The 24,038-nt window shown below is 42.7% G+C and overlaps 1 protein-coding gene across 1 annotated transcript in view; it reads right to left on the reverse strand.

Annotated features, from left to right (window-relative positions):
• Window positions 1-24,038, reverse strand: part of LOC127576942 (catenin alpha-3-like) — a 1,199,293-nt gene that overhangs the window by 213,812 nt on the left and 961,443 nt on the right. The window contains exon 11 of the mRNA XM_052027768.1: window positions 524-724. Within this exon, the coding sequence (XP_051883728.1) occupies window positions 524-724 (201 nt within the window). The remainder of the gene's footprint in view (window positions 1-523; window positions 725-24,038) is intronic.

The raw sequence follows: 24,038 nt of genomic DNA on the forward strand, positions 1-24,038 counted from the left end.
AAGGGACGGCGGGGGGAGCAGTTAATGGGAATGCGGGGAGAATAAAATGAGTTAGGGTAGGATTAGTCTAAGTGGGTGCTTGATGGTTGGCATGGACTCTGTATGTAGAAGGGCTTCTTTCTGTGTTACATGATTCTGTGACCCTAAATAGCCTTTGTGGTATTACCAGTTGATGTGAATTCCTTTGTAATTTTAGTACTGACATTAACCCATTTCAACAAGTTATCTGCTCCACAGTGCAAGGAGTCAGTTTAAAAATTTCAATTCACTTTTGTTATGCAATCCAGATACTCTTTTAAGGTACTGCAGTCAAATATATGGGAGAAAAATGCACACGTCCATACAGACACATCTGCTGGCCTATTCTATTGTAGTTCTGTTCTGTAACAAATTACTCCTGATGCAGTATGATCGAGGCAAATAAGGAAAGGCAAACTAATGCTTTTAAATTGAGCACTGAATTGAGGGAATTCTTTGGATGAAATGCAAGTGACTCCTTAAAGATGAAATAAAAGACACCTACCATATTCCTCCAAATACTGGACAGTTTTCACCACATTTTCAGTGTAGACTCCAGGCTCATAGTTTTCCATCTCACAACTGACAATGTGAGCAACCCTAGCAGCCCGCCCTCGAATCGCCCCTGCTACACGATCCAGGGTATCAGCATTCTTCTCTCTCAAAGAGATAATGCAGTTATTCACATCTTCTAGAATGTGACTTTCTGGAAAACAAAATGTGGAAAAAAATCTCTAATCAAAATTCAATGCACAGGAAGCAGATTAAAATACCTCAGTTTTATGAAGGAAAATGAATGTGGCTGATTAAAACCTAGTTTTTTGAGAAAGCGAATTGTGGTGGCGCACTGCAGGTTGCCTCTCTCCCCCTTCATTCTAACGTAGAATCCAATCTTAAATACTGTGATCAGTGGCTCATCAAAGTGCTGGTTGTGAGGGTCAAACAAAGGATGAATTTGGAACAACATATTTCATGGTCCCATTCAAAACCTTAATAGATGCTGGAAAAAACAAGGTGCCTTATTGAGAAAGAGGCATATTAATAAGGCAAAATAGGAGTCATCTTGATTTATTCCATCTGCTACATCTCAGTGTCAGCTTGGTTCCACGGTGGCTCTCATCCTTCCGTCTTGTCAGTGAATTAAGAAAGGAAATTAATGTGGATTTTTCTTGATTAATTTTGTGTACAGAGTTTGAACATATAAAAATAACAGGTACAAAATAATAGATCTGTTAGCAAAAACAATCCAAAGAATTAAAGGAACAGTAGTTGCAAGGATATGAAATTGCAAATGGACAGGAAGCAGGGAGTTGTTGTGATGAGTTGTTTTGCACAGACTGAAGGAAAGTGTGTGATGGTGTTCCCCCCCTCCCCAGGAGTTGGTGATAAAGCAGCAAAGGGAAGCTTATGGTTTGTGACGAGCACCAAGAGTAACATAATAAGAGGCCTGGAGTACAGATGGTACGGATGTGACATTTAAAATAAAATTAGGAAAGCAGAAATTGCATGAAAAACCGTCAGTAGGCAAAATCAAGAAAAACTCCAACGTGTTCAATGAATACATGAGGAGAAAGAGGATTACAAAGGAAAGAGTGGGTCCTATTAGAGCCCCAAAGGCCTGAGTGTAGAGGTGGGAACATGTATAATGTTCTGACTGAATACTTTGTAAATGCCTTCACAGAAGAGAGGTGTTAAACAGGCATTGACATTAGGGGACAAGAATGTGATGTACTGTAAATAATAAACATAGATGAAGGGAACACAATTAGGGGAGTAGCATTTTCAAAATGGTATACATCAACAGGCTTGGATAAAATGCATCTTAAAAGAAGCAAAAAGAAGGAAATAGTACAGGTTCTGAATCTCATTTTCCAAAGCTCTTTTCAGGAGGTGATAAGAAGTATTGATAAGAGCAGAGCATTTGATAGATATATGGATTTTAGCCAGATTGTTCAAGGAAGTGAAAGCCCATGGGATCCAAGAGAAAGTGGAGCTGGATTAATGATATTTGGGAATTTTCAATGACTGGAAGCTGTATGCAATGATATTTTACAGAGGTCAGAAACAGGCCTTTGCTTTTCATGCATATGATTTGGACATTTTTCTATTGTTGACGTCCTTTGATTTGCAGGAGATGATGGATAGCAATTAAGGACATGGCGGGCAATTAAATAGTCTCAGACCTGCATGATCTATGGTTGTGGCTGCATTTATACGTGTGTTAACTGGATAGAATGGAGGTCACATGCTTATTATGAGTTCTTTTCTCCTCAACCTGTTAGAGCTACTTCCTGCCATGGCCTTTGATGCCCTTCTGGAGACAATGACATCCCTTGTCCGGGTTTCCCATTGGTCAGGATCAATTCCGGTTGTGTAGGCAGTCACCATTAAAAAATTTATTGATGGTACCAAAATCGGCAGTGTGTTTGAAAGTGAGGAAGAAAATTCAAGACTGCAAATATCAATAGACTGGCTAGATGGGCACAAAAGTAGCAAAAGAAATTCAGTCTGGAGAAACGTGAGGTAGTGCAGTTGAGAGAGAGCACATAGGGTACCTTATTATCTACCTGCAATGCACTTCCCTGTAGCTGCAACACTTTACTCTGTATTCTGTTATTGCTCTTACCCTGTACTACCTCAATGCACTGTGTAATGATCTGTATGAACAGTATGCATGATAAGTTTTTCACTGTACCTCGGTGCAAGTGAAAATAATAAACCAATAATACCAATAGGCCAAGTAAATGCACAATAAATGGTAGGATGCTAAAAGTACAGAGGGACAGACCAATCCTAAATCCCTGCAGCATGACAGGTAGATAAGGTGGTTAAGAAGGCAAATGTGATACCTAGCATTTTTCGTTGTGGCATAGAACACCAGAACACAGAGGTTATTGCAAGAATGTACCAACATTTGCTAGGCCAGAGCTAGACTTCTGCACCCAGTTCTAGTCACCACAATACAGAAAGGACACAATGACAGTGGAGAGGGTACAGAGAAGAATTATAGAGATATTACCAGGGCTGGAGATTTATGGCAATGAAGACTGTCTAAACTGGAGTTGCTTTCCTTCTAACAAAGGTGGCTGAGGGGAAATTTAAATGATGAGATGCCTAGGCAGAAAAAAAACAAATCCTACTTCCCTCAGCAGAGAGGAGAGCGAGCACAGGAAACAGAATTAATTTAATTGGTAGAAGGATTCTTGGGGAGCTAGGAAAATATTTTACTGAATGAGTAGTGTGTATGGGACTCGTGGTGGAACAGCCAAAAGTAGCTGGATGTACACTTGAAGAGCAGAAGGGCAGAAGTGTGGATGTTCACTGGTGATTGCACAGTGTTCAATTTCCTTCACAACTCCTCAGCAAACGAAGCAGCCCATAGCTGCATGCAACAAAAGCTACACTAGATTCAGATATGGGCTGCTAACTGGCAAGTAATATTCATGCCACAGAAGTGCCAGGGAATGATAATTTCCAAGAAAATCTAACTACCTACACTTGTCAATGTTGGCTATGCTGTAACATGGGAACTTTACTAGTGATCCTATTGGACCTCCAGCGCAACCTGGTGCAGAGATGGGGAACAAAGTCCGGGCCACCTTCCCATCAGAGATAGGAGGAGGAGCAGCGGCAGGACTGTGGTTAGACAGCCTGCAGCCTAAGATTTTTTTGAGTCACGCTCCAAATTCCTGCTGGGGATACTGCTTCCGAAGATGAAGGTTTTTCTTGGACAAAGCTCCAGATACTTGCCATATCTGGTCTTCTCTGTCTATGGAAGTGAAGGTTGCTGTCACCCTGATCCCTAGGCAGTGACTAATATGTGCCACTAGTTGAAGTTTGCATCCAATGATTGCATATGGGATTCCACAAAACCTCTCTACTTGAGAAGGGAAGGCAGCCCATTACATTGTGTAGACCCCAGCAGGGATCTCAGTTATGCAGGTCTGCCAGAACTGCTGGTTTCTTAAAGGTTCATGGATTGGTAAACTGCTCTGAGCTACACAATGTGAACTCAGGCCTCTTCATGAATCACAAAGGTCATCACTTCCTAAATGTGCAGATTGTGTGTGATGAGCCACACAAAAAAAAATCAAAGCCATGCATCTGGGAAGCTTTCTTGATGTATTCATTCTGAGGCAGTCTGCTGTGCCTGCCAATTTTTAGCAGCTGCAACTGACAGATCAATGACCTTTGGAGGACGAGCACCACACACTCTATCCTTGGAACTTCACTCCAGGCCAGGCTCCTGGTTGTGCTGGAGTGCTCCACTATAACCACAGAACAGGGACACTAGAACCTTGGTGGAAAGAGTCATCCAGGTCCTCAAGGTAAAATTCTGCTGCTTGGACTGCACAAGGTACTCTCCTGAAAAGGATTCCATGCTTGTTCAGTAGATCACATGACCTGGCCATTATAAGGACACAGACCTTGCCTACAACCTAGTGGCAAGACCCAGAGGAGGTGCAGGAGAAAGGTGGCAGACAGTAATGTAGTAAGGCTAACTTTGAAGTAGGGGATGCCCTGCGGCACTTAGCTTCGCTATGTCTATGCTCAAATTTAGAATGATTTTGGCACCAGTGGTCTTGCAATGATAAGTGGGAAGTTACTTGGCACATTGTACCTGGCAATGACTTCTCGGATCAGGTGGAAGTGTCACCATCTCCTTGTACGTTCAATATATTAACCTGACTACCAATACTTAGAATCAATCTACATCACCTGTGTAGCGGTTAGCATAACGCTTTACAGCGCCATCGACCTGGGTTCAATTCTGGCCACTGTCTGTAAGGAGTTTGTTCGTTCTCCCCGTGTCTGCGTGGGTTTCCTCCGGGTGCTCCGGTTTCCTCCCACATTCCGAAGACGTATGGGTTAGGAAGTCGTGGGCACGCTATGTCGGCGCCGGAAATGTGGCAACACTTGCGGGCTGCCCCCAGAACACTCTACGCAAAAGATGCACTTCACTGTGTGTTTCCATGTACATGTGACTAATAAAGATATCTTATCTTATCTCAGTAGGGAAGCCACAGTACACAGATGATGTCTTCAATTGGAAACTGAACTCCAAGTCATATGAGAGGACAGGCCTTATACTCAATATCTGAAAAACAATGATCCTCCACAAACTTGCTTCCATTGTACAACATAGCCCTCCATCAATAAAAATCCACTACAACACCCTAGAAAACTTAGATATTTCCCAAATCTTAGCAAAGGCACCTTTGCTAAGCGTAAAACAGCCTTCAGCCTTCTAAAGAAGTGTGTTTAGAGATCAAAAGACCTCCAGCACAAAATAATGGTTTACCAGACAGCAGTGATCCCTGTTCTCCTTCTGAGACATGGATACCTTAAAGCAGGAACCTCAAAGCACTGGAAGGATACCACCACCACTGTCTCCATAAAATCCTCCAAATCCACTGGCAGAATAAGTTAATTGATATTAGCATTCTTTCCCATCCCTAATTACACTTAGTTGGCTGCTGCATGCCTGACACCAGAGAAAGGGACTCTGCTTCCAGAGTTATCAAGAGGACAAACAAAACGATTCAAGGATGTTCTCCAGTTGGAGATAATCACTGCCTGAGAATTTGTGACAGGAATGTTTGTGCCTGAATGTTATCCAGGTCTTGCTGCATGCAGGTATAGACCATTTCATTTTCTGAAGAAGTGCAAATGAGATTGAACATTGTGCAATCATCAGCACTGTGATTGAAGGAAGCTCATTGATGATGAAGCCGAAGATGGTTGGGCCAAGAACACCACCCTGAGGACCTCCTGTAGCAATGCTCTGAGGCTGAGCTGATTGATCTCCATTTCCATAATCATCTTCCCAAATAATTTTTCTTGATGTCTATTGATTCCAGTTTTACCAGACCTCTTTGATGCCAGTGCTGTGTCAAATAATGCCTTTTGGTTGAAGGCAATCATTCTCACCTCACCACTGGAATTCAGCATTTTTGGTCTACGGAGATGTCTGGAGCCAAGTGGACCTTCAGAAATTAGCCAGCTCAGTTAGTGATGGTGCTACCAAGAATGGGCATTGAAGTCTTCCACCCAGGATACCCCGCATCATTGTTCATTTGCAGCTTCTTACAAGTATTGTTCAAGATGGAGGAGCACTTTATGGCATTTGGAGTCAATATTGAGGACTCTGTGTCTACTCACTCCCACCACTGTACTCCCACCTCTGGTGGGTTTGTCCTGCTTGAGGGACAGGATGTACTGAGGTATTGTGATGGAGGAGTCAGGCCTGATGAATGCAAGATATGACTCTGTCAGGCTCTTGAGCAACAAACAATCTGCAAGAGGAACTCAGTGGGTCAAGCACCATCTGTGGGGAAAAAGGAACTATTGACATTTTGGATTTCAAGCAGGGAAATCGTGCAGGGTTTTGACCCAAAACGTTGACAATTCCTTTCCTTCCACAGATGCTGCTCGAGTTCCTCCAACAAACTGTTTGTTGCTCCAGATCCCAGCATCTACAGTCTCTTGTGTCTCTGTCAGGCTCTTGCTTGACTAGTGTAGGACAGTTCTGCTAATTTAGGTGGTGGTTGCCGATGTTTGTGAAGAGGCCATGACAAGATCGACTTGGCTAGGAGCAACTTTGTTGTGTGTAGATTTGGTGTTCAGGTCAATGGTCTACCCCTTTCTACCCTTTTTCTGCTTATTGGAAAGCAATTGGGGTGCCTTATAACTGCTTGAGGAAGTCCTCTCCACTCTTAAAATTGAACTGTCAATTTTTTTAAGAAAGATAAAAATATTTTTCATTATAATGCAACTGCTCTTGTATGCTTGAGGAATTTATTTATTTATAACATCATGGATGATAGATTATTTTTATTAATGTTCTGTATTCTAAGAAGGAACTATTCATTCCATCAAACTGATGTTATATTATACAAGGCAGCTAGTCTACCTTCAGTATCTGGTTCCTGCCCCTGTTCCCATCTGATGCTCTTTTTCAAGCAATTATGTAATTTGCTCTGAAAATTTGTTTTACCAGGGAATTTCGCAATCTTATCAACTTATTAATAATATTTTTCCAAATGTCCTTTTAATTGTGTGCAATTCTGGTTGACCCATTACAGGAAGGATATGGAGACTTTGGAAAGGGTACAGAAGAGATTTTACAAGATGCAGCCTGGATTAGAGGGTATGAGCCATAAGGAGAGGTTGGACAAATTTGGGTTGTTTTCTCTGGAGAGTCAGTGGCTGAAGGGAGACCTGATAGAAGTTCATAAAATTACGAGAGGCATAGATATAGTACACTGTCAGAATCATTTTCCCAGGGTAGAAATGCCAAATAATAAGAGGACATGCATTTAAGGTGAAAGGGGGAAAGTTTAAAGGCCAAATATTTTTACACAAAGAATGGTAGGTGTCTGGAACAGACTGACGAGGTACTGGTGGAAACAGATACGATAATGGCATTTAACCATAGAACCACACAGCACAAAACAGGCCCTTCGGCCCATCATGTTGTGCCGTCCATCAAACCACCCTCACACTATCTAACCCCTTCCTCCCGCATATCCCTCTACCTCACACTCCTCCATATGCCTATCCAACAAACTCTTGAACCCGTCCAATGTATCCGCCTCCACCACCACACCAGGCAGTGCATTCCATGCACCAACCACTCTCTGGGTGAAAAACCTCCCCCTGACATCTCCCCTGAACCTCCCACCCATAACCTTAAAGCCATGCCCTCTTGTCTTGAGCATTGGTGGCCTGGGAAGGAGGCACTGACTGTCTACTCTATCTATTCCTCTCAATATTTTATATACCTCTATCATGTCCCCTCTCATCCTCTTCCTTTCCAGTGAATAAAGCCCTAGCACCTTAAGCCTCTCCTCATATTCCATACGCTCTAATCCAGGCAGCATCCTGGCAAATCTCCTCTGCACCCTCTCCAACGCCTCCACATCCTTCCTATAATGCGGCGACCAAAAGAGTCTTTTAAAAGGCTTTTAGAGAGACACATGAAAATGCAGGGAATGGGGGGGGATATGCATCATGTGCAGGCAGAAGAGATTTAGTTTAATTTGGAATCGTGTTCGGCACAGACATTGTGGGCTGAAGGGCCTGTTCCTGCACTGTACTGTTCCATGTTCTAATACCTTCTTAAATTATTTTAAATTTTTGTTCCCTTGTTGCAGCTCACCAACAAATGGAAACAATCTGTTACTCTCTGACCAGTCATGCCCTTTATGACTGAAGATGTCCTTGATAAAGAAACCCTTTCCTAACTGCTGAAGTCTCTCATTGGCAACTGCAACCCAGGTTAGAAATAGAAACTGCTCCATTTCCAATTCCTCAGATTATTTCTGTTCCCTTCACTTACGTTTCACCTTCCATCAGCTTTGTCTTCACTGGTTAGCTCCAATGAGCCTAGAAATGACTGGTTCACCTAGCTATATAGGAATTAATGATAGGTCACTAAGACAGAATCGAGCTATCGTATCATCAGATATCCAAAAAGTAGTCTAGATCTAGAAGGTCAGAATCCAATCATTGCTGATCCAAAAACACATGCAAGTCAGAACAGATGCATCATCCCATTAATGATCTCTCATCAGAAATTAGTCCACGATACGTGCTGTATACCTTCTAATGTCACATCTGGTTGAAATACCTTTGACTGCTATGCTTTTACTGCCAGGTTCACTCCAAAAATACTGCTCGGTTTCAGACTATGTATGCCACCATCTGATTCCTGTGCACTGAGAATAGTCAAGCGCAATTAACCATCCAAATGCCCTGCTGTGACGAATGTCAGAAAATCCAATCTTGCTGGTCCTTCTGAATTAAGCTTCAGTTGCCTTGTCAGAACATAGAACAATACTGCACAGGAACAGGCCCTTCAGCCCATGATCTTGTGCCAAATTAATTAAGCTAATGACCCCTAATCCCTTCTGCCTGCATATGGTCCATATCCCTCCATTCTCTGCATATCCATGTGCCTATTTAAGAGCCCCTTAAGCGCTTCTATTGTCTCTGCCTCCACCACTACCCCAGGCAGCACGTTCCAAGCACCCACCACTCCCTGTGCAAAAAACTTGCCTTGCACATCTCCTTTGAATCTTCTCCCTCTCATCTTAAATGCATGTATTAGACATTTCGACCCTGGGAAAAAGATACCAGTTGTCTGTCTATGCCTCTCATAATTTTAGTTGTTGAATTTATGAATGGAACTTCAGCTATTGGAAGGAGCTGATGTGGCAGTGAGTGGGAACACCTTGCATCAGATCCAACTCGCCTGTCCAACATTCCAGTTTTGGCCTTGAACTGAAACCTTGACCATCCCTCTGCCTCCATAGACACTGCTCGGCCCACTGAGTTCTTGCAGTTTATTTTTTTGCTCCAGATTCCAGCATCTGCAATCTCGTGCGTCTCTTTCTTTTTCTGCTTTTAACTATTGACATCATGAACAATCACATCGCCAGGACAGCCTAAGGTTGTTTCTTTCACATCCAGTGACTCACTTTTGAAGTATGATCACATCTACTGTGAAGGCAAAAGCAGCCAGGTGTCAGAAAGAGCAAACGAAAGAAAGACCAGTTCCATTGGTTTGAAGATGAATGTTGCCAGGTAACTCGCTGAGAAGCAAAACAAAATTGCCTTTGTCACATTCGTTGCTTCAACAAAAGGCCTTTTTTGATCTCTGAAAGGAAGAAAAAAGGCCTTTTGTTGAAGCAACGAATGTGACAAAGGCAATAATTCTAATAAAAGGTCCTTGACCTGAAATATTAATTCTGTTCTCTCTTCAGATGCTGCCTGACCTGTCGTATATTTCCAGTAGTTTCCATGTCTCTTACTGTCATGTATTGAGTTGTGCAATTTGTTATGATTGTCTTCCTTGACCTGCTGCAGTTCCAGTTCACCAGCAGTTAACCAGCAGGAGAAAGATCATGAAGGTGGCTTCACTCAGATGAACAACAGGCACCGCTGTCTCCCTCTCGGCATTTTATAACAAAGGTTATTATAATTATAATGAAACCTCCTCCTTGACTTTCACCAACATCATAAACCTGATTATGACTACTCGAACTGAAATATGAAAAACTCACCTGAAAGATGGACCTCTAACAGTGGCCCAATTTTGTACTCAGAGCTCAGCAATGCACTGGAATATTGTTCTGGAATCGTGACTCTGGCCTACAGGTTCTAAACTGCTTCAGCCTAAGGTACCTGCTGAAGACCTGCCAAGCGTATTCTACAAAGGTGTTGAGAAAATGTGCCTTATCAATGACTAAAGCCCAACACAATTGCACCAAGCTTCAGATCAGCCAGAGCGAGCCCAGAACTGCATAAAGCAAAGCCAAATAACACAGAGTAAGATCATGCCAGCTACAACATTACAGCACAATGAGGAAGATAAAGAAATTCAGGCACGGTAGTGTAGCAGTTAGCATAATGCTATTACAGCACCAGCGACCCGGGTTCAATTCTGGCCACTGTCTGTAAGGAGTTTGTACATTCGCCCTGTGTCTGTATGGGTTTCCTCCGGGTGCTCCGGTTTCCTCCCACATTCCAAAGACGTACGGGTTAGGAAATTGTGGGCATCCTATGTTGGCACTGGAAGCATGGTAACACTTGCAGGCTGCCCCCAGAACATTCTGCACAAAAGATGAATTTCACTGTGTGTTTCGACGTACATGTGACTAATAAAGATAGCCATCTTATCTTTCCTTATCATTGTACTTATGATGGAAAAACTGGCTATTCAATCAAGAGGTCTAAGGCAATATTTATGTCACTCAAAAGCTTCCACCTGTTCCACTTTGCACACCTTATTAACAAAGTTAAATAAATCCCTCACATTTATCTAACTTCTCTTTAAAAACTTGATATTCACCTCACTTACAGCATTGTGTAACAAAGTGCTGGCGTTTAGCATGTGCATCTGATTGCGGAACCCCTCAAAGTTGCTGACAGATTCCTGACAGCAAATCTATCACAATGCCTTGCTGCTGGAATCCACACAGAGTCAAGCAGCAGAGGACAAACTTGCTGGAACTCCCAAGATTTTTTGCTGGGGAATCCATCTGCGATTTAGTGCCTGGTTGGATCTGGCACAGGTTCGAGAGGCCATTCAAGGAACAGTTGGGAGAGAGAAAGGTAACAATGTAAGTTTTCATTTGCTCTGTTTGCAGTAATGTTTTGATGATTTTTTTCAGTGCTCTTAAGAAAATTTTACTTTCAATCACTTTTATATTTTATTATTTCATTTTTAATTGCTTTTGGCAGTCTTTGAAAGCAACAAAAGAAAGGTGAGGGTTTGGCCATCTGTCAAAGGTTTCCTCAGCAGTTTCACAGGTGGATCTTGTTCTGGGCCACCTACTTGGCCTGATTGCACTGCATCAGGCCTGAGTGCTGTGCAGGGATTTACCCATTGAGTCAACTGGCTTACATCCAGAAACAAATTACGGACTTTGCATAAAGTAAAAGAACAACTGGAGCAAGTGCTGAACAACTGTGGCAAGTGTAGGCAGAGACCCACACTTTGCAAAATCTCAGTCATTAAGCCAATATATTATTTAGAACATTTGACTTTAAAAGGAGCACTGAGTGTCTTATTAGAAATAATCTCTTCTCTGCATGCATTGAGCAATTATCTCCACCTTCTGAATGCAGCACACCTGAAGACTACATCTGGTCTTGAATCCCTGGGAGATAACAGGTTAGAAAAATAATTTATTTCAAACAGATTAAGATGCTAATGGAAGATTAATTAGACAAACCACTGAAGACCCTGCATTAAGACAATAATGGACAACAACAGACCAAGACTTCCTGAGACGACTGCAATCGTCTTTTTTCTTTAAACATAAAATTGAATTCTGCAGTAGCTGGAAAGATAAATCATTCTGACCGAAAGGATATAGAAAAGTCATCCCAGTTTGTTTCAGTGTTAATACTTAATTGACGGAAAATCTCCAACTCCTCTAGATCCAGCCTAGTTTATTTCAAATTTTCTGTGGCTCACTCTGGACTCTTCCCCACCCCATTTGCCCAGGTTTGTATGAGGTTTAGGCTACTCATCACATCAGCACCCAGATCTTTGGCTACCAGTGACTGGAAATTAATTGGTGTTGGTAAATTATGATCACAAGCTTTCATATCAAATAATTTGTCTTCTAGTTGCTAACTTCAGGATGCATATTATAACTTGGCCCCTAAAAGATAAATTTAGAGGATGCTACGACACAGGTCCTCCAGACTGAGGACATTCTATGATTTCACAGGAGCGGAAAGGAGTGTCAATCACCTTCACTTCATCTGTTGCACTGGTGTGATTAAAGGCCAGAGCTGCAATGATAACAATGACAGGGTGGCAAATGATGACTTCCGCTAGAACTGACATGGGACAAAAATGAAGCCCATGATCACTGCTGGTCCAACAAATAAATAATTGTAATGGAGTGGATTTCAAAGGACTTACAACAACATCTTACACTTGTACAGTGGAGTGGATATGGTGCATCTGGACTTTCAGAAGGCCTTCCATGTTATTACACTAAACAAAATTGAACAACTCATTGAACTACATTGAACAAAATTAGAATACATGGGATTGGGAGTAGTGCAGTGACATGAATTGAGGATTGTTTAATGGACAGAAAACAATGAGTCAGAATAAATGGGTGATTTTTGGAATAGGATATTGTAACCATTGGATACCGCAGGGATTCGTGCTGGGGTCACACCTGTTCTCTATCTATGCCAATAATTTGGATTAGTGCAATAGTCTGCTGACGCTTCAAAGCTGGATGGCAGTGAGAGTTGTGAGAAAGAGGCCGAGAGGATTCAGGGGATGCAAACAGGTGAAATGAATGGGCAAAGGTTGAGCTTATGGCAGGTAACACGGAAAATTCTAAAGTCATCCCCTCTCATAGAAAACAATATAGAAAAGCAGAGTATCTTTACTTGCCACATCATCCAATTCCTGAATGTTGTCTGGGTTTTTGCTGTCTGTGGGCATGAACTACTTCTCTTGCAGAGGAGTCGCAAATGGAATTAAATATTATTAGATCATTAGCAATCATCCTATTTCTGGCCTTATGGTGGAAGGTAGGCCATCAATAAAGCAGCTGAAATGGTTGGGCCGATGACACTGCCCAAAGGAACTCCTGTAGGTCTTGCAGCATAGTCTGGACAACTGTCTCACAGCTCCAGTGACCCGAGTTCAATTCTAACCTCCGGTGCTGTCTGTGTGGAGTTTGCATGTTCTTCCTGTGACTGTGTGGGTTTCCTCCTCGTGCTCTGGTTTCCTACCACATACCAAAGATCTGCTGGTAGGTTAATTACGCCTAGCGTTGGGAGGTGGTGGGAGAATTGGTGGTTGAGGTGGGGGAAAGTGTGAGGAAAAATAAGTGTGAGAATGGGATTGATCTGATAATGGTGTGGACTAAATGGTCTGAGTGACTTCCTTCTATGTCATCAGGAAATTTGTATATGTTATGATACGTCATGGTGTTTGCACGAGTGACCTTCAACTGCCACAATCCTCCTCCTTTTGTGCGAGGTATGACTTCAGACACTGGAATGTTTTCCCTTCAATGCCCACGGACCTCGGTTTTTCCAGGCCTCATTGGTGCCAACTTTGGTCAAATGCTGCCTTGATTTCGAGGGCAGTCACTCTCACCTTGCCTCTGGATTTCAACTCTGTGTTCTGTGTTTGGATCAAGGCTGTTATACGAAATAGACCCTTCAGCCCAACTCTTCCATGCTGACCAAGATTCCCATCTAAGCTTGTTCCATTTGCCTGCGTTTGACCCATATCCCTCTAAACCTTTCCTGTTGATGTACCTGGCGAGAACCTTCATCTGGACTGAAAGAGTTGACTTGAAATGGTGACTGTCCATTCGGTATTGGTTTATTATTGTCACTTGTACTGAGGTACAGTGAAAAACTTGTCTTGCATACAGTACCTTCTACAGTTATGAGGTCTGGAGAGAAGTGTCCATGGAGAATGTAAACTGTGCCCCTATGAGTTGGTTATTGATGAGCAGCTGCTGCTTGATATCACTGTTGACGGCACTTTTCATCATTATGCTGCTGATTAAGGGTAGGCTGACTGGGTAGTAATCAGCCAGATTGGATTTGTCCTGCTTTTTGTGAACAAGGCACACCTGGGCAATTTCCTACATAGAGAAGTAGATGCCAGTGTTGTAATTGTCCTGGAACAGCTTGGTTAGAGGTACAGTTGATTCTGGAATGCAGGTCTTCAGTACTGTCTATGGGACATTGTCTTGTCCCATTATCATTGCTCCTTCCAATGCCCTCAGCGATTTCTTGATAAGATGTGATGTGAAATGAATTGAATTGCCTGAAGACTGAATTCTGTGATGATGGAGATATCAGGAAGAAACTAAGATGGATTATCTTCTCAGCACTTCTGGTGAAAATTGTTTCAAATGTTTCTGCCTTGTCTGTAGCACTCACAAGGAGAGGAATGCAGACCGTTATGGGGCTGAGGTGGGGTAGTGAGAAGGGGCTGGTGGTGATATGAGGCTTTGGAGAGACTTAATCACAAGAAACAGAGAACAAACTGCTGGAGGAACTCAGTGGGTCAGGCAGCATCTCTGGAGGGAAATAGACAGTCAATGTTTCAGGTTAAGACCCTTCATCTGGATTGAAAGAGTAAACCCGAAAAATTGACCGTCCATTTCCTGCTACAGATGCTGCCTGACTCACATTCTTCCTCCAGCTGTTCGTTTTTTGCTCGAGATTTCAGAACCTGCAGTCTCTTGCGTCTCTCTTAATCATAAGGATGTGGACTTTATAATTGAAACATTGTCAGTCCAGACCCACTGGGTCAATGAGCACAGGGCTGAGTGGAAGCTGACACACGTTTATAATATGGGCAGTAGAGTTTCCTGGGGAGATACTCTGAACAGACAGAATCTCAAAATTATGCAACACATCATCTTTGCTGGACACAGAAGAATATAAAGGGAATTAACTGAACATCACTGTTTGATCCTCCTTTATGTCTAATTATCTTGGCAACATGCTCCTAAACAGCTGGTTCCCTACTTTTCACCCCTCCACACGGATTATATTTTGCAGGCACATTTTAACAGTCACGTGCAGTGGATGGCTTAGGAAGAATATTGCACATGTTTTACTGTTGTAGTTTCACATAGGTCTGCCTATTTTCAGTTTGAGGCACTATTATAGCATCCAAAGGGGAACGTTCTACTCTCTAGCCAGCCAGTTCACTGACTCTGCTGACAGTTGTCACATTGATAAATGCATGGATTTCACAAATGACTATTTAAAGGCTTGCTGATAGACAGAGGTACCAAATGGAGACAGCTTGTGGTAAATGCAGTCTTTTAGAAACTGTTGATCATGTTTCCTCTACGACCAAGCATACTCTGGTGTTAAATCATGACCTTGCTCATTTTAGGACATTCATCATTCAGAGTTGGCTGAAACGAAGCTTGTCTGGATCATGAATACTGGCATAGACCAGTTGGATTGAATGGCCTGTTTCGGTGCGGCAGCATGGTGGCACTGTAGTTTGAGCTGCTGCCTTACAGCTCCAGGGATCCAGGTTCAATCCTGATCTTAGGTGCTACCTGTGTGGAGTCTGCACATTCTCCCTGTAATCACATGGGATTCTGCTGGTGGTCCAGTTTCCTCCTACATCCCGAAGATGTGCTGGTAGGACAAAGAAACAAAGGACTGCAGATGCTGGAATCTAGATGAAAACCACGATGAACTCAGCAGGCCAGGCAGCATCCATGGAGAAAAGCAGGCGGTCAACGTTTCAGGTCAGGACCCTTCTTCAGGACTGAAGACAGGAAAAGGGGAAGCCCAATATACAGGATGAAAAAGCAGGACAGTGATAGGTGGACAGAAGAGGGGACAGGGTGGCCACAGGGGGGGTGATAGGTTGATGCAGGTAAGAGATGGAGATGGGCAGGTGCAGGGGAGGAGGGAAGAGCAGGTCCACTGGGGAATGGGTAAGAGGTAAGAAGAGAGAGGGAAAGAAAGGCTGGGAAAGGGAAGAAGAGAAGAAGCATGGTTGGGTGGGGGGGGGGCGGTGGGGGGTATGTGCTGGTAGGATAACTGGGTACTGTAAAATTACCCTTGGCGCAGCTAAGTGGTAAAAGAACCAAAATGGATCTGATAGGCATGTGAGAGAGAATAAGTCAAAGTGCCACCAGGGACTGGAATTGATAGCATTGTTCTGCTGGGAGCCAGCATGGGCCTAATGGGCTGAATGGCCTTCTTCTGTGCTATAATAAAGAAGAATCAAAATTCAAAGTACAGTCAAACTCTGATAATCTGCCACGCTCAGGACTTTAGTGGTGTAGTCAAGCAAATTTTCTGGAATATAGGATGGAATTCAGTTAATACCCCAACACACGCCTCTACTTCCTCAGGAGGCTAAAGAAATTTGGTTTTGTGGCGACTCACCGTTTAGTCAGGCGAACCGGCTCGGCAGTCGGGTCGCGCGGCATCGGAGCGACGAGGCCCAAGATGGCGGTGGGCCTCGTCTTTCCGAGCGACGGTGAGAACCCGCGCGCGGGGAAGTCTTGATGACGTAATACTTACGTCATTGCCGGTTTCATTGGGCGGGAACAGTCTCCCTTAAAGGGCCCGCGCAAGGCGGGAAAATAAACCAGTTCTTGTTCAGCAATCCTCCGACTAGCGTCTTGTTTTATTCTGCGGTAGCAACCGCTACAGTTTGCCCCTTTCACTCTCACCAGCTTTTACCGATGCACCATAGAAAGCATCCTATCAGGATGTATCACGGCCTGGTATGGCAACTGCTCTGCCCAGGACCACAAGAAGCTGCAGAGAGTTGTGGACACAGCCCAGCGCATCACGGACACCAGTCTCCCCTCCTTGGACTCTGTCTTTACCTCTTGTTGTCTTGGTGAAGCAGCCAGCATGATCAAAGACCCCACCCACCCGGGACATTCTCTCTTCTCTCCTCTTCCATCGGGTAGAAGATACAGGAGCCTGAGGGCACGTACCACCAGACTTAAGGACAGCTTCTACCCCACTGTGATAAGACTATTGAACAGTTCCCTTATACAATGAGATGGACTATGACCTATAACCTCATGACCTCACGATCTACCTTGTTGTGACCTTGCACCTTATTGCACTGCACTTTCTCTGTAGCTGTGACACTTTACCCTGTACTGTTACTTTTTTTACCTGTACTACATCAATGCACTCTGTACTAACCCAATGTAACTGCACTGTGTAATGAATTGACCTGTAAGATCAGTTTGTAAGACAAGCTTTTCACTGTACCTCAGTACAAGTGACAATAATAAACCAAAACCAATACCAATACACTTTTAATTCAGGTTTTTGAAGATATTACCCAGTAAAATAATAAATGTTCCGGTGAATTCAGTAGGTTTAAAAAGGGCATGGGAAAGAGAACCAAATGAGTTTAAACTGAGCATGGGAAACGGTACCCTGGAGAATGAAAGGAAAAGCAGGAACTGGGTCCCTGGAGAGTGGGAGTGTGGGAACCAGTGCTCCGGAGAGTGGAAGGGATCATGACCAACTAGGGCCTGGTGAATTACATGCCAAACCGTCAGGATTTCCAAATAGTTGGATAGCGGATTATCAGAGTTTTACTGTAATTCCATTTCCTCTGAAATAATTCTTTCCCTGAATACAAAACCTGGTAAATGCTGCACTCACCAGTGAGAGAAAAAAAATGAGTTCACTGACTCTGCAGACAGTTGTCATTTTGATAAGCATACGGACTTCACAAACTACTATTTATAGTAAAGCTAATAGCCTTGCGTACATTAAGAGGCATTAACAAACCAACAGCAGGAGATAATAAACTAAAAGATTGTCACTGAGGCAAAATTTTGTTCCCTGATCTCTCTGATGCTACGATTTAACGTTTTCCCATTGGAGGAACCTGTTTTGTGTTTCATCATGACTGGAGCTCTTAAAGCAACAGAGCTCAAGTGAAATCACTGGTAGAAGTCATGGGAAGGCAGAGGGTGAACTGGTCAGCAGATTGGTCAGCAGAGTGCGGAGTGGACACGGAAGCAGGCACCCATGTTTAATTGGAGATTTTGGTCACTGGGTTGGATAGTTGAAGAAAGGATCAGGGCGCTTGCTGCCTGGCTCCTCCATGCCCCCAGAAAGTAGACAGTCCCAGTTGAATGGGAAGCAGAAATCTGATCCACTCTTCTAATCTCATCAATACTTGATCCTTACACTTTGAAACCTCCTTGCCTGTGCTCATCACATAATTGTGAAAGAGGAATTATTTGGAATGTGCTTCTATTTTACATATAACAGAAAAAGGTGACCCTTTTTGACGCCCTCCTAAAGATGGAGATGACTGTCTATCCCTTTAGGTAGTATATGAGTGAGCCTACACCTTTCTGTTAGGGCCTGCTTTCCTATTCTAGGCACAAGCTGCTTTTTTGGGGTATATACACAGTCCAATGCGGCAGGAGTGGTATCATGCATGCGCTGCAGCCTGTTTGATGTCATTGCTGCACAATTAGCAGTCTTTGAGCAATTGCATGTCCTGTGCTTGGATGCATGTGATCAAAAGATTCTGTTTGTCTGTGAGGTACCTATCGCATTTTAGTGATCCAATGTACATCATAATTCAATCTTGCATTACAAAAAAAATCTTTGTTAGTTGATTTTTAGGCCAAAGTGTCTTAATTATTTTTTATCCTGGTGTAATAATTTTAGTTATCCTTTATTCCATGGTAGGAATCTTAGTTAGAACACAGAACAGAGAACAGTACAGCACAGGAAACAGGCCCTTCAGCCCACAATGTTGCGCCAAACCAATTACATTAGCAATAAAATGCCCAACTGAACTAATCCCTTCTGTCTACACAATGTCCATATCCCACCATTTCCCTCACATTCATGTGCCTATCTAAGACCTTCTTGAACACCCCTATTGTACTTGCCTCCACCACCACCCCAGGCAGCACATTCCAGGCACCCACCACTCTGTGTAAAAAAACTTGCCCTGCACATCTTCCCCCCTCTCATCTTAAATGCATGCCCTCTGGTATTAGACATTTCAACCCTGGGGAAAAGGTACCAGCTATCTACTCTATCTATACCTCTCATAATCTTATAAACCTCTATCAGGTCTCCCCTCAGCCTCCGCTGCTCCAGAGAAAACAACCCAAGTTTGTCCAACCAATCCTCATAGCATATGCCCTCTAATCCAGGCAGCATCTTGGTAAACCTCTTCCGCACCCTCTCCAAAGCCTCGGCATCCTTCCTATAATGGGGCGACCAGAACTGAATGCATACTCCAGATACAGCCTAACTAAAGTTCTATAAAGCTGCAGTATAACTTCCTGACTCGAACTCAATGTCTCGATTAATGAAGGCAAGCATGCCATAGGCCTTCTTTACCGCCCTTTTAACCTGTGTACCCACTTTCTGGGAACTATGAACTTGGGCCCTGAGACCCCTCTGTTCATCAACACTGTTAAGGGTCTTGCCATTAACAGTGTACTGTCTCTTCACATTTGATCTCCCAAGGTGCAACACTTCACATCTGGCCGGGTTGAACTCCATCTGCCATTTCTCCGCCCACATCTGCAACTGATCTACATCCTGCTGTATCCTTTGCCAGTCTTCTACACTATCCACAACACCACCAATCTTCGTATCATCTGCAAATTTACTAACCCACCCATCTACATTTTCATCCAGGTCATTGATATACATCACAAACATTTCAATTCTTCTGTTTTCCAAGGGGAAAGGACAATCAATCAAAAATGATTGTACTGCCAGATCCCAAAGATGTCCTAATCTCATCTTGAACTGGCTGCTAGAAATAACTTCTATTATATTTGCATCTTTCATATTCTTAGACCATCCTAAAGCACCTCATGAGAAGAGGATTACATTCAAAGTGTGGTCACCGCTCAGACATGAGGAGATGTGACTGCCAAGTTGCATACAGGAAGCTCCTAAAATAGCAATAGATAATTGACCAAGTTATCTTTTTTTAATGTTGCTGACTACAATACAAATACCAGCCTTCAGAAGTCTGGTTTGGTCTCAGTGGAATGCTATCTGTTATATTCTGCATTAATATCACATCTGAAAGGTGGTAATAGTGCACTCAAGCATAAATTATTTGCCCAATGGTTAGTTTGAGGCTTTACCCCATAGTTGGGGTGCCCCAACTGAACTAAGCTGACATTAGGAGTTGTGAAGCAACAATTCAATGAAGACCTCTGTCAGTCTCTCTTCCCTCCCACCCTTTGGGAAAATGCTAGCTCCCCACAATACTGTGGGGCAGGTGAGAAACACAGATGCAACTCCAAGTGATCAGTTGATCACATTATCTCAACCAGTGAAAACTTGGAATTTATAGCAAAGTTATTGCCTCTCTTTGGGTAGTATTTCATTGCAGCAAATAATAAGCAAATGGATGACCGGCTGCCCTGATTATATCACTTGACATCAATTGAAGCAATATTGAATCTGATTTCACTGAATATTAAAAATAACTACCTTGAAGTTGGCACTGTGGGAATAGGTGTAATTTGATTTTAACTATTTTTGTGGGGTCCCTCAAAAAATTGTGAAATTGGTCATAAAGCCTCTGATGTCTCAAGGTGGTGACTGCTCTAGGCCACCAGCAGCATTGGTCAGGCTGAGAAAGCCTGGCTTTGTGAGGACTCAAGGGTTTCCTGAAGGTTCATCATATGACACACTGCAGTCATGTGGGCAATCAGGTCCTCCATCTGTAGAAGCCAGATCTCTGCAGGAATTGTACAGGCTACCACTCCTTGAACATCCAATTGGTCTACAGCCTTGAGGAGGGATTTCTAACAGTTAATGTCATGTTCCCACATAGCTCAGAAGACCCAGGCAATCCATTGCGCCCACTTTTGCTCAGCAGCTATGCCTACTGGGCAGCTGATTCATGGGAGAGTGAGGAAAAGTCATTGACCAGAAACTTTAACTCCACTTCTCACTTTACAGGTGCTGCCTTAACTGCGTTTCTGTTTTTATTTCAGATATTCAGCATTGTTTCAAAAATTCAGCAGTATTGTTCCATGTCAGTGGTTCACTGAGTGCATAAGTGGTGCAGACAAACCTACAACATGAACAACTTTAAAGAGCGAGTTACCCTTTAACTCCATAGATGAGAAACCAGAGAATACAGTGCAAGTAATACAGCTGATCCAAGAAAATGAGATCTTTGCATGCTGAAACCTCCTTGCCTGTGCTCATCACATAGTTGTATCCGGGGAATTATTCGGAAAATGCTTCTTCTTCCACATATAACACAAACAAGCTGACCCCTTTTTGATCAAGCATGCTCTGATAAAGACAAGTACATAGCAGGAGACTTGCTGATTTGTATTGGACTAGTGGACACAAGGACATATCAGAGGCTTTCTTGTCTGGGGTACACTGGTAGAGTTAAGTACATAGCTTTCATTAGCATTGGTGGACTTTGTCAAGTCTTCTCAAGCATTTTAGATGTGACCCTCATGTGAACTGGTAAGATAAGAAGGCAAATGCCATCACTGCTGCATTGGCAACATTCCACATACTACTGCAGGCTCAGGGTTTTGGTGATGTTATTTCCTGATCCTTCTCTACCTCTAAAATTCCTGTCGGTGGAGAATGGTCAATAGTCATGCTGCAGAATATCAATGCATGAATTCCACGCTGTGGATGCTTATTTCTAGTCACTGGTGTGTCACCAGGCCACCATGCCACTCGAAATTACAAAGCAATGTGGTGGGCATGTTGGGCATCATTGACTGACCGATGGCTCTTCTTTAGAGTAATACAGTGGAATCGACCACTCAAGAGAAATTACAAAGACTGGACTGGATCATTCCCCGACCAGGTAGCTTCCAGATTCCCTGAAGTCCTCTTATTATTCAAAACCAGCTCAGGGCGCAATCCTTCGCTGGGAAATAGGGTCCTAGCTAACTGGCAGGAAACAGGACAGTGTGGGGCTTTTCCAACAAATCTGACCAGGCCCAGATCCAGAATTGCTTTGAGAGCTGATTAAGCCTTCCTCTTGGCCTCCTGGCTGTCAAACAGATTCAATGGCATTCAACAACATTTAAAAATTATTAACAATTAAAAATACTGAATTACTTAAAAATTAACACATTAAAACCATAAACAAAATACAAAAACACAAGAAAACAATTGAAACGATTACATTTTTTAAAAAAGGAAATTACTTTGGACCAGCTTTTCTCTCCAGACGTTAAGGCCATTGCACTTTGCTCATCCAGTTCTTGAGCTTCACCTATGGCAACAATGTGCTAGCCCCCTTCCCAACAAAGCCACAGATGGTTGATTACCCCTTCAGAGACCAGCTGCTGTGTTTGTTTCCCCATTTTGCGCATTAAAAACATCATTAAGTCTTAATCAGAAATATGTGATTGAATTACTGCAGGACTTCAAATGAATCATGTACAGTGGTCTGTGTCTCGCATGTGCACTTCATGTACTTTGCAGTCTTGTGCATGAGGCGAAGTACTTAAAAAACCAGTACTGCACAATTTCCAGGGCTCCCTTTTTTCTTTTGAACAGGTGAACATTACCTGAAGATATCGATAACATGAAGATATCGATTACCTGAAGATATCGACAACATCAAATGTCTAAGGATTTGATCTTAAAGCCATTCAAAGACTCAGACTAAACACACGCATGACCATTAGTTTTCTTTAAAGGCAAAAGTGCAAAGGGACAATATGAAAGTTACATTCGAACCAGCTGCAAACAGTTTTTACTGCAATGTACAGCCATGGTGGAAAATCAAATCCCAAGCATCAGAGCTTTTCAAGTGGCGATTGAAAGGATCAGGAAAAATTGTGAAATTAAAAAAAACTGCAGATACTGAAATCCAAAATATAAAGGTACCTGACTTTCAAGAGAAGAACCATATTTTCATTGAAAAGTAGCTGTTGATGCTCCAGCTAAATACTGTGCATTCAAGGAAGGAAATTTGGTGGGAAAATAAAGGTAAACATTGACAAAATCTGTCAGTCTAACAATACCATTCTTCAGACCTGGGATCAGGTTGAAATTAAGAAATAGACGCACGGAACCGTATTGGCAAGAAATTCATCTCCAGTTGGTAGCTCTCAACATGATATTTAATAATTTTTGTGTGTTGCACTCTGCATCTGAACTGCATTCTATTGACTTTAAGAAATTAATTTCTGAGGCAGCATGTGACTTACTGGTGCGACTGTATACTTTCTTTAGTGCTACTGACCGAGCATGAATTTAATATCAGGTTACTTTCTCCTCTGAAATAAATAATGTGTTAATAACCATGACCAGAGGGAAAGGTCAATCTATGGCTTTAATATTGTATGAATGAAGTTCATCCAGGGCTCATGAATGAGTAAAGTGTAACTAATGGAATGCCTAACTGGGGATGGAAGAAAGAAATGAGAAAATTACAGTACCTGGTGGGAGTTCTCTAGAATTGCAATTTTCATTCAATTCTCTGAAAGACATCAGCGTTATCAAAGTAAAAATCAGCAAAATGCTGGTGAGAGTTGCTGAGAAGTTTGATCTTTCATACCCTGGTGACTAACTGGGGTGTCAAGACTATGCAGAGGAGATAAACAAAGATGTTCAAACACGATCACTACCCCCACCCAGGATCTGTTGATAAGTTCAAATGAACCATAGAACCATAGCCCAAGAATGCCATGCATCATATACTGGGAAAATGATACTTGGATGAACAGATATGAAGCAATCAAAATGTTGAAATATTAGTGAAAATGCCCTTAATTATGAATCTAAGGTGTTCACAGCAGCACAATGTGAATTTACTAAGAAGGTTTGGAAAATGAAAAAGATAGCAAAAACAAGCCAAGAAACTACAGGCTGGTGAGTCTGACATCGGTGGTGGGTAAATTTCTGGAGGGGATTCTGAGGGACAGGATCTGTAATCATCTAGAGATTCAGGGGTCTGATTCGCGACAGTCAGCGCGGCTTTGTGCATGGGAAGTCATGTCTGACAA

The sequence above is a fragment of the Pristis pectinata genome, chromosome 12, assembly GCF_009764475.1.
Source record: "Pristis pectinata isolate sPriPec2 chromosome 12, sPriPec2.1.pri, whole genome shotgun sequence".
NCBI lineage: Eukaryota > Metazoa > Chordata > Chondrichthyes > Rhinopristiformes > Pristidae > Pristis > Pristis pectinata.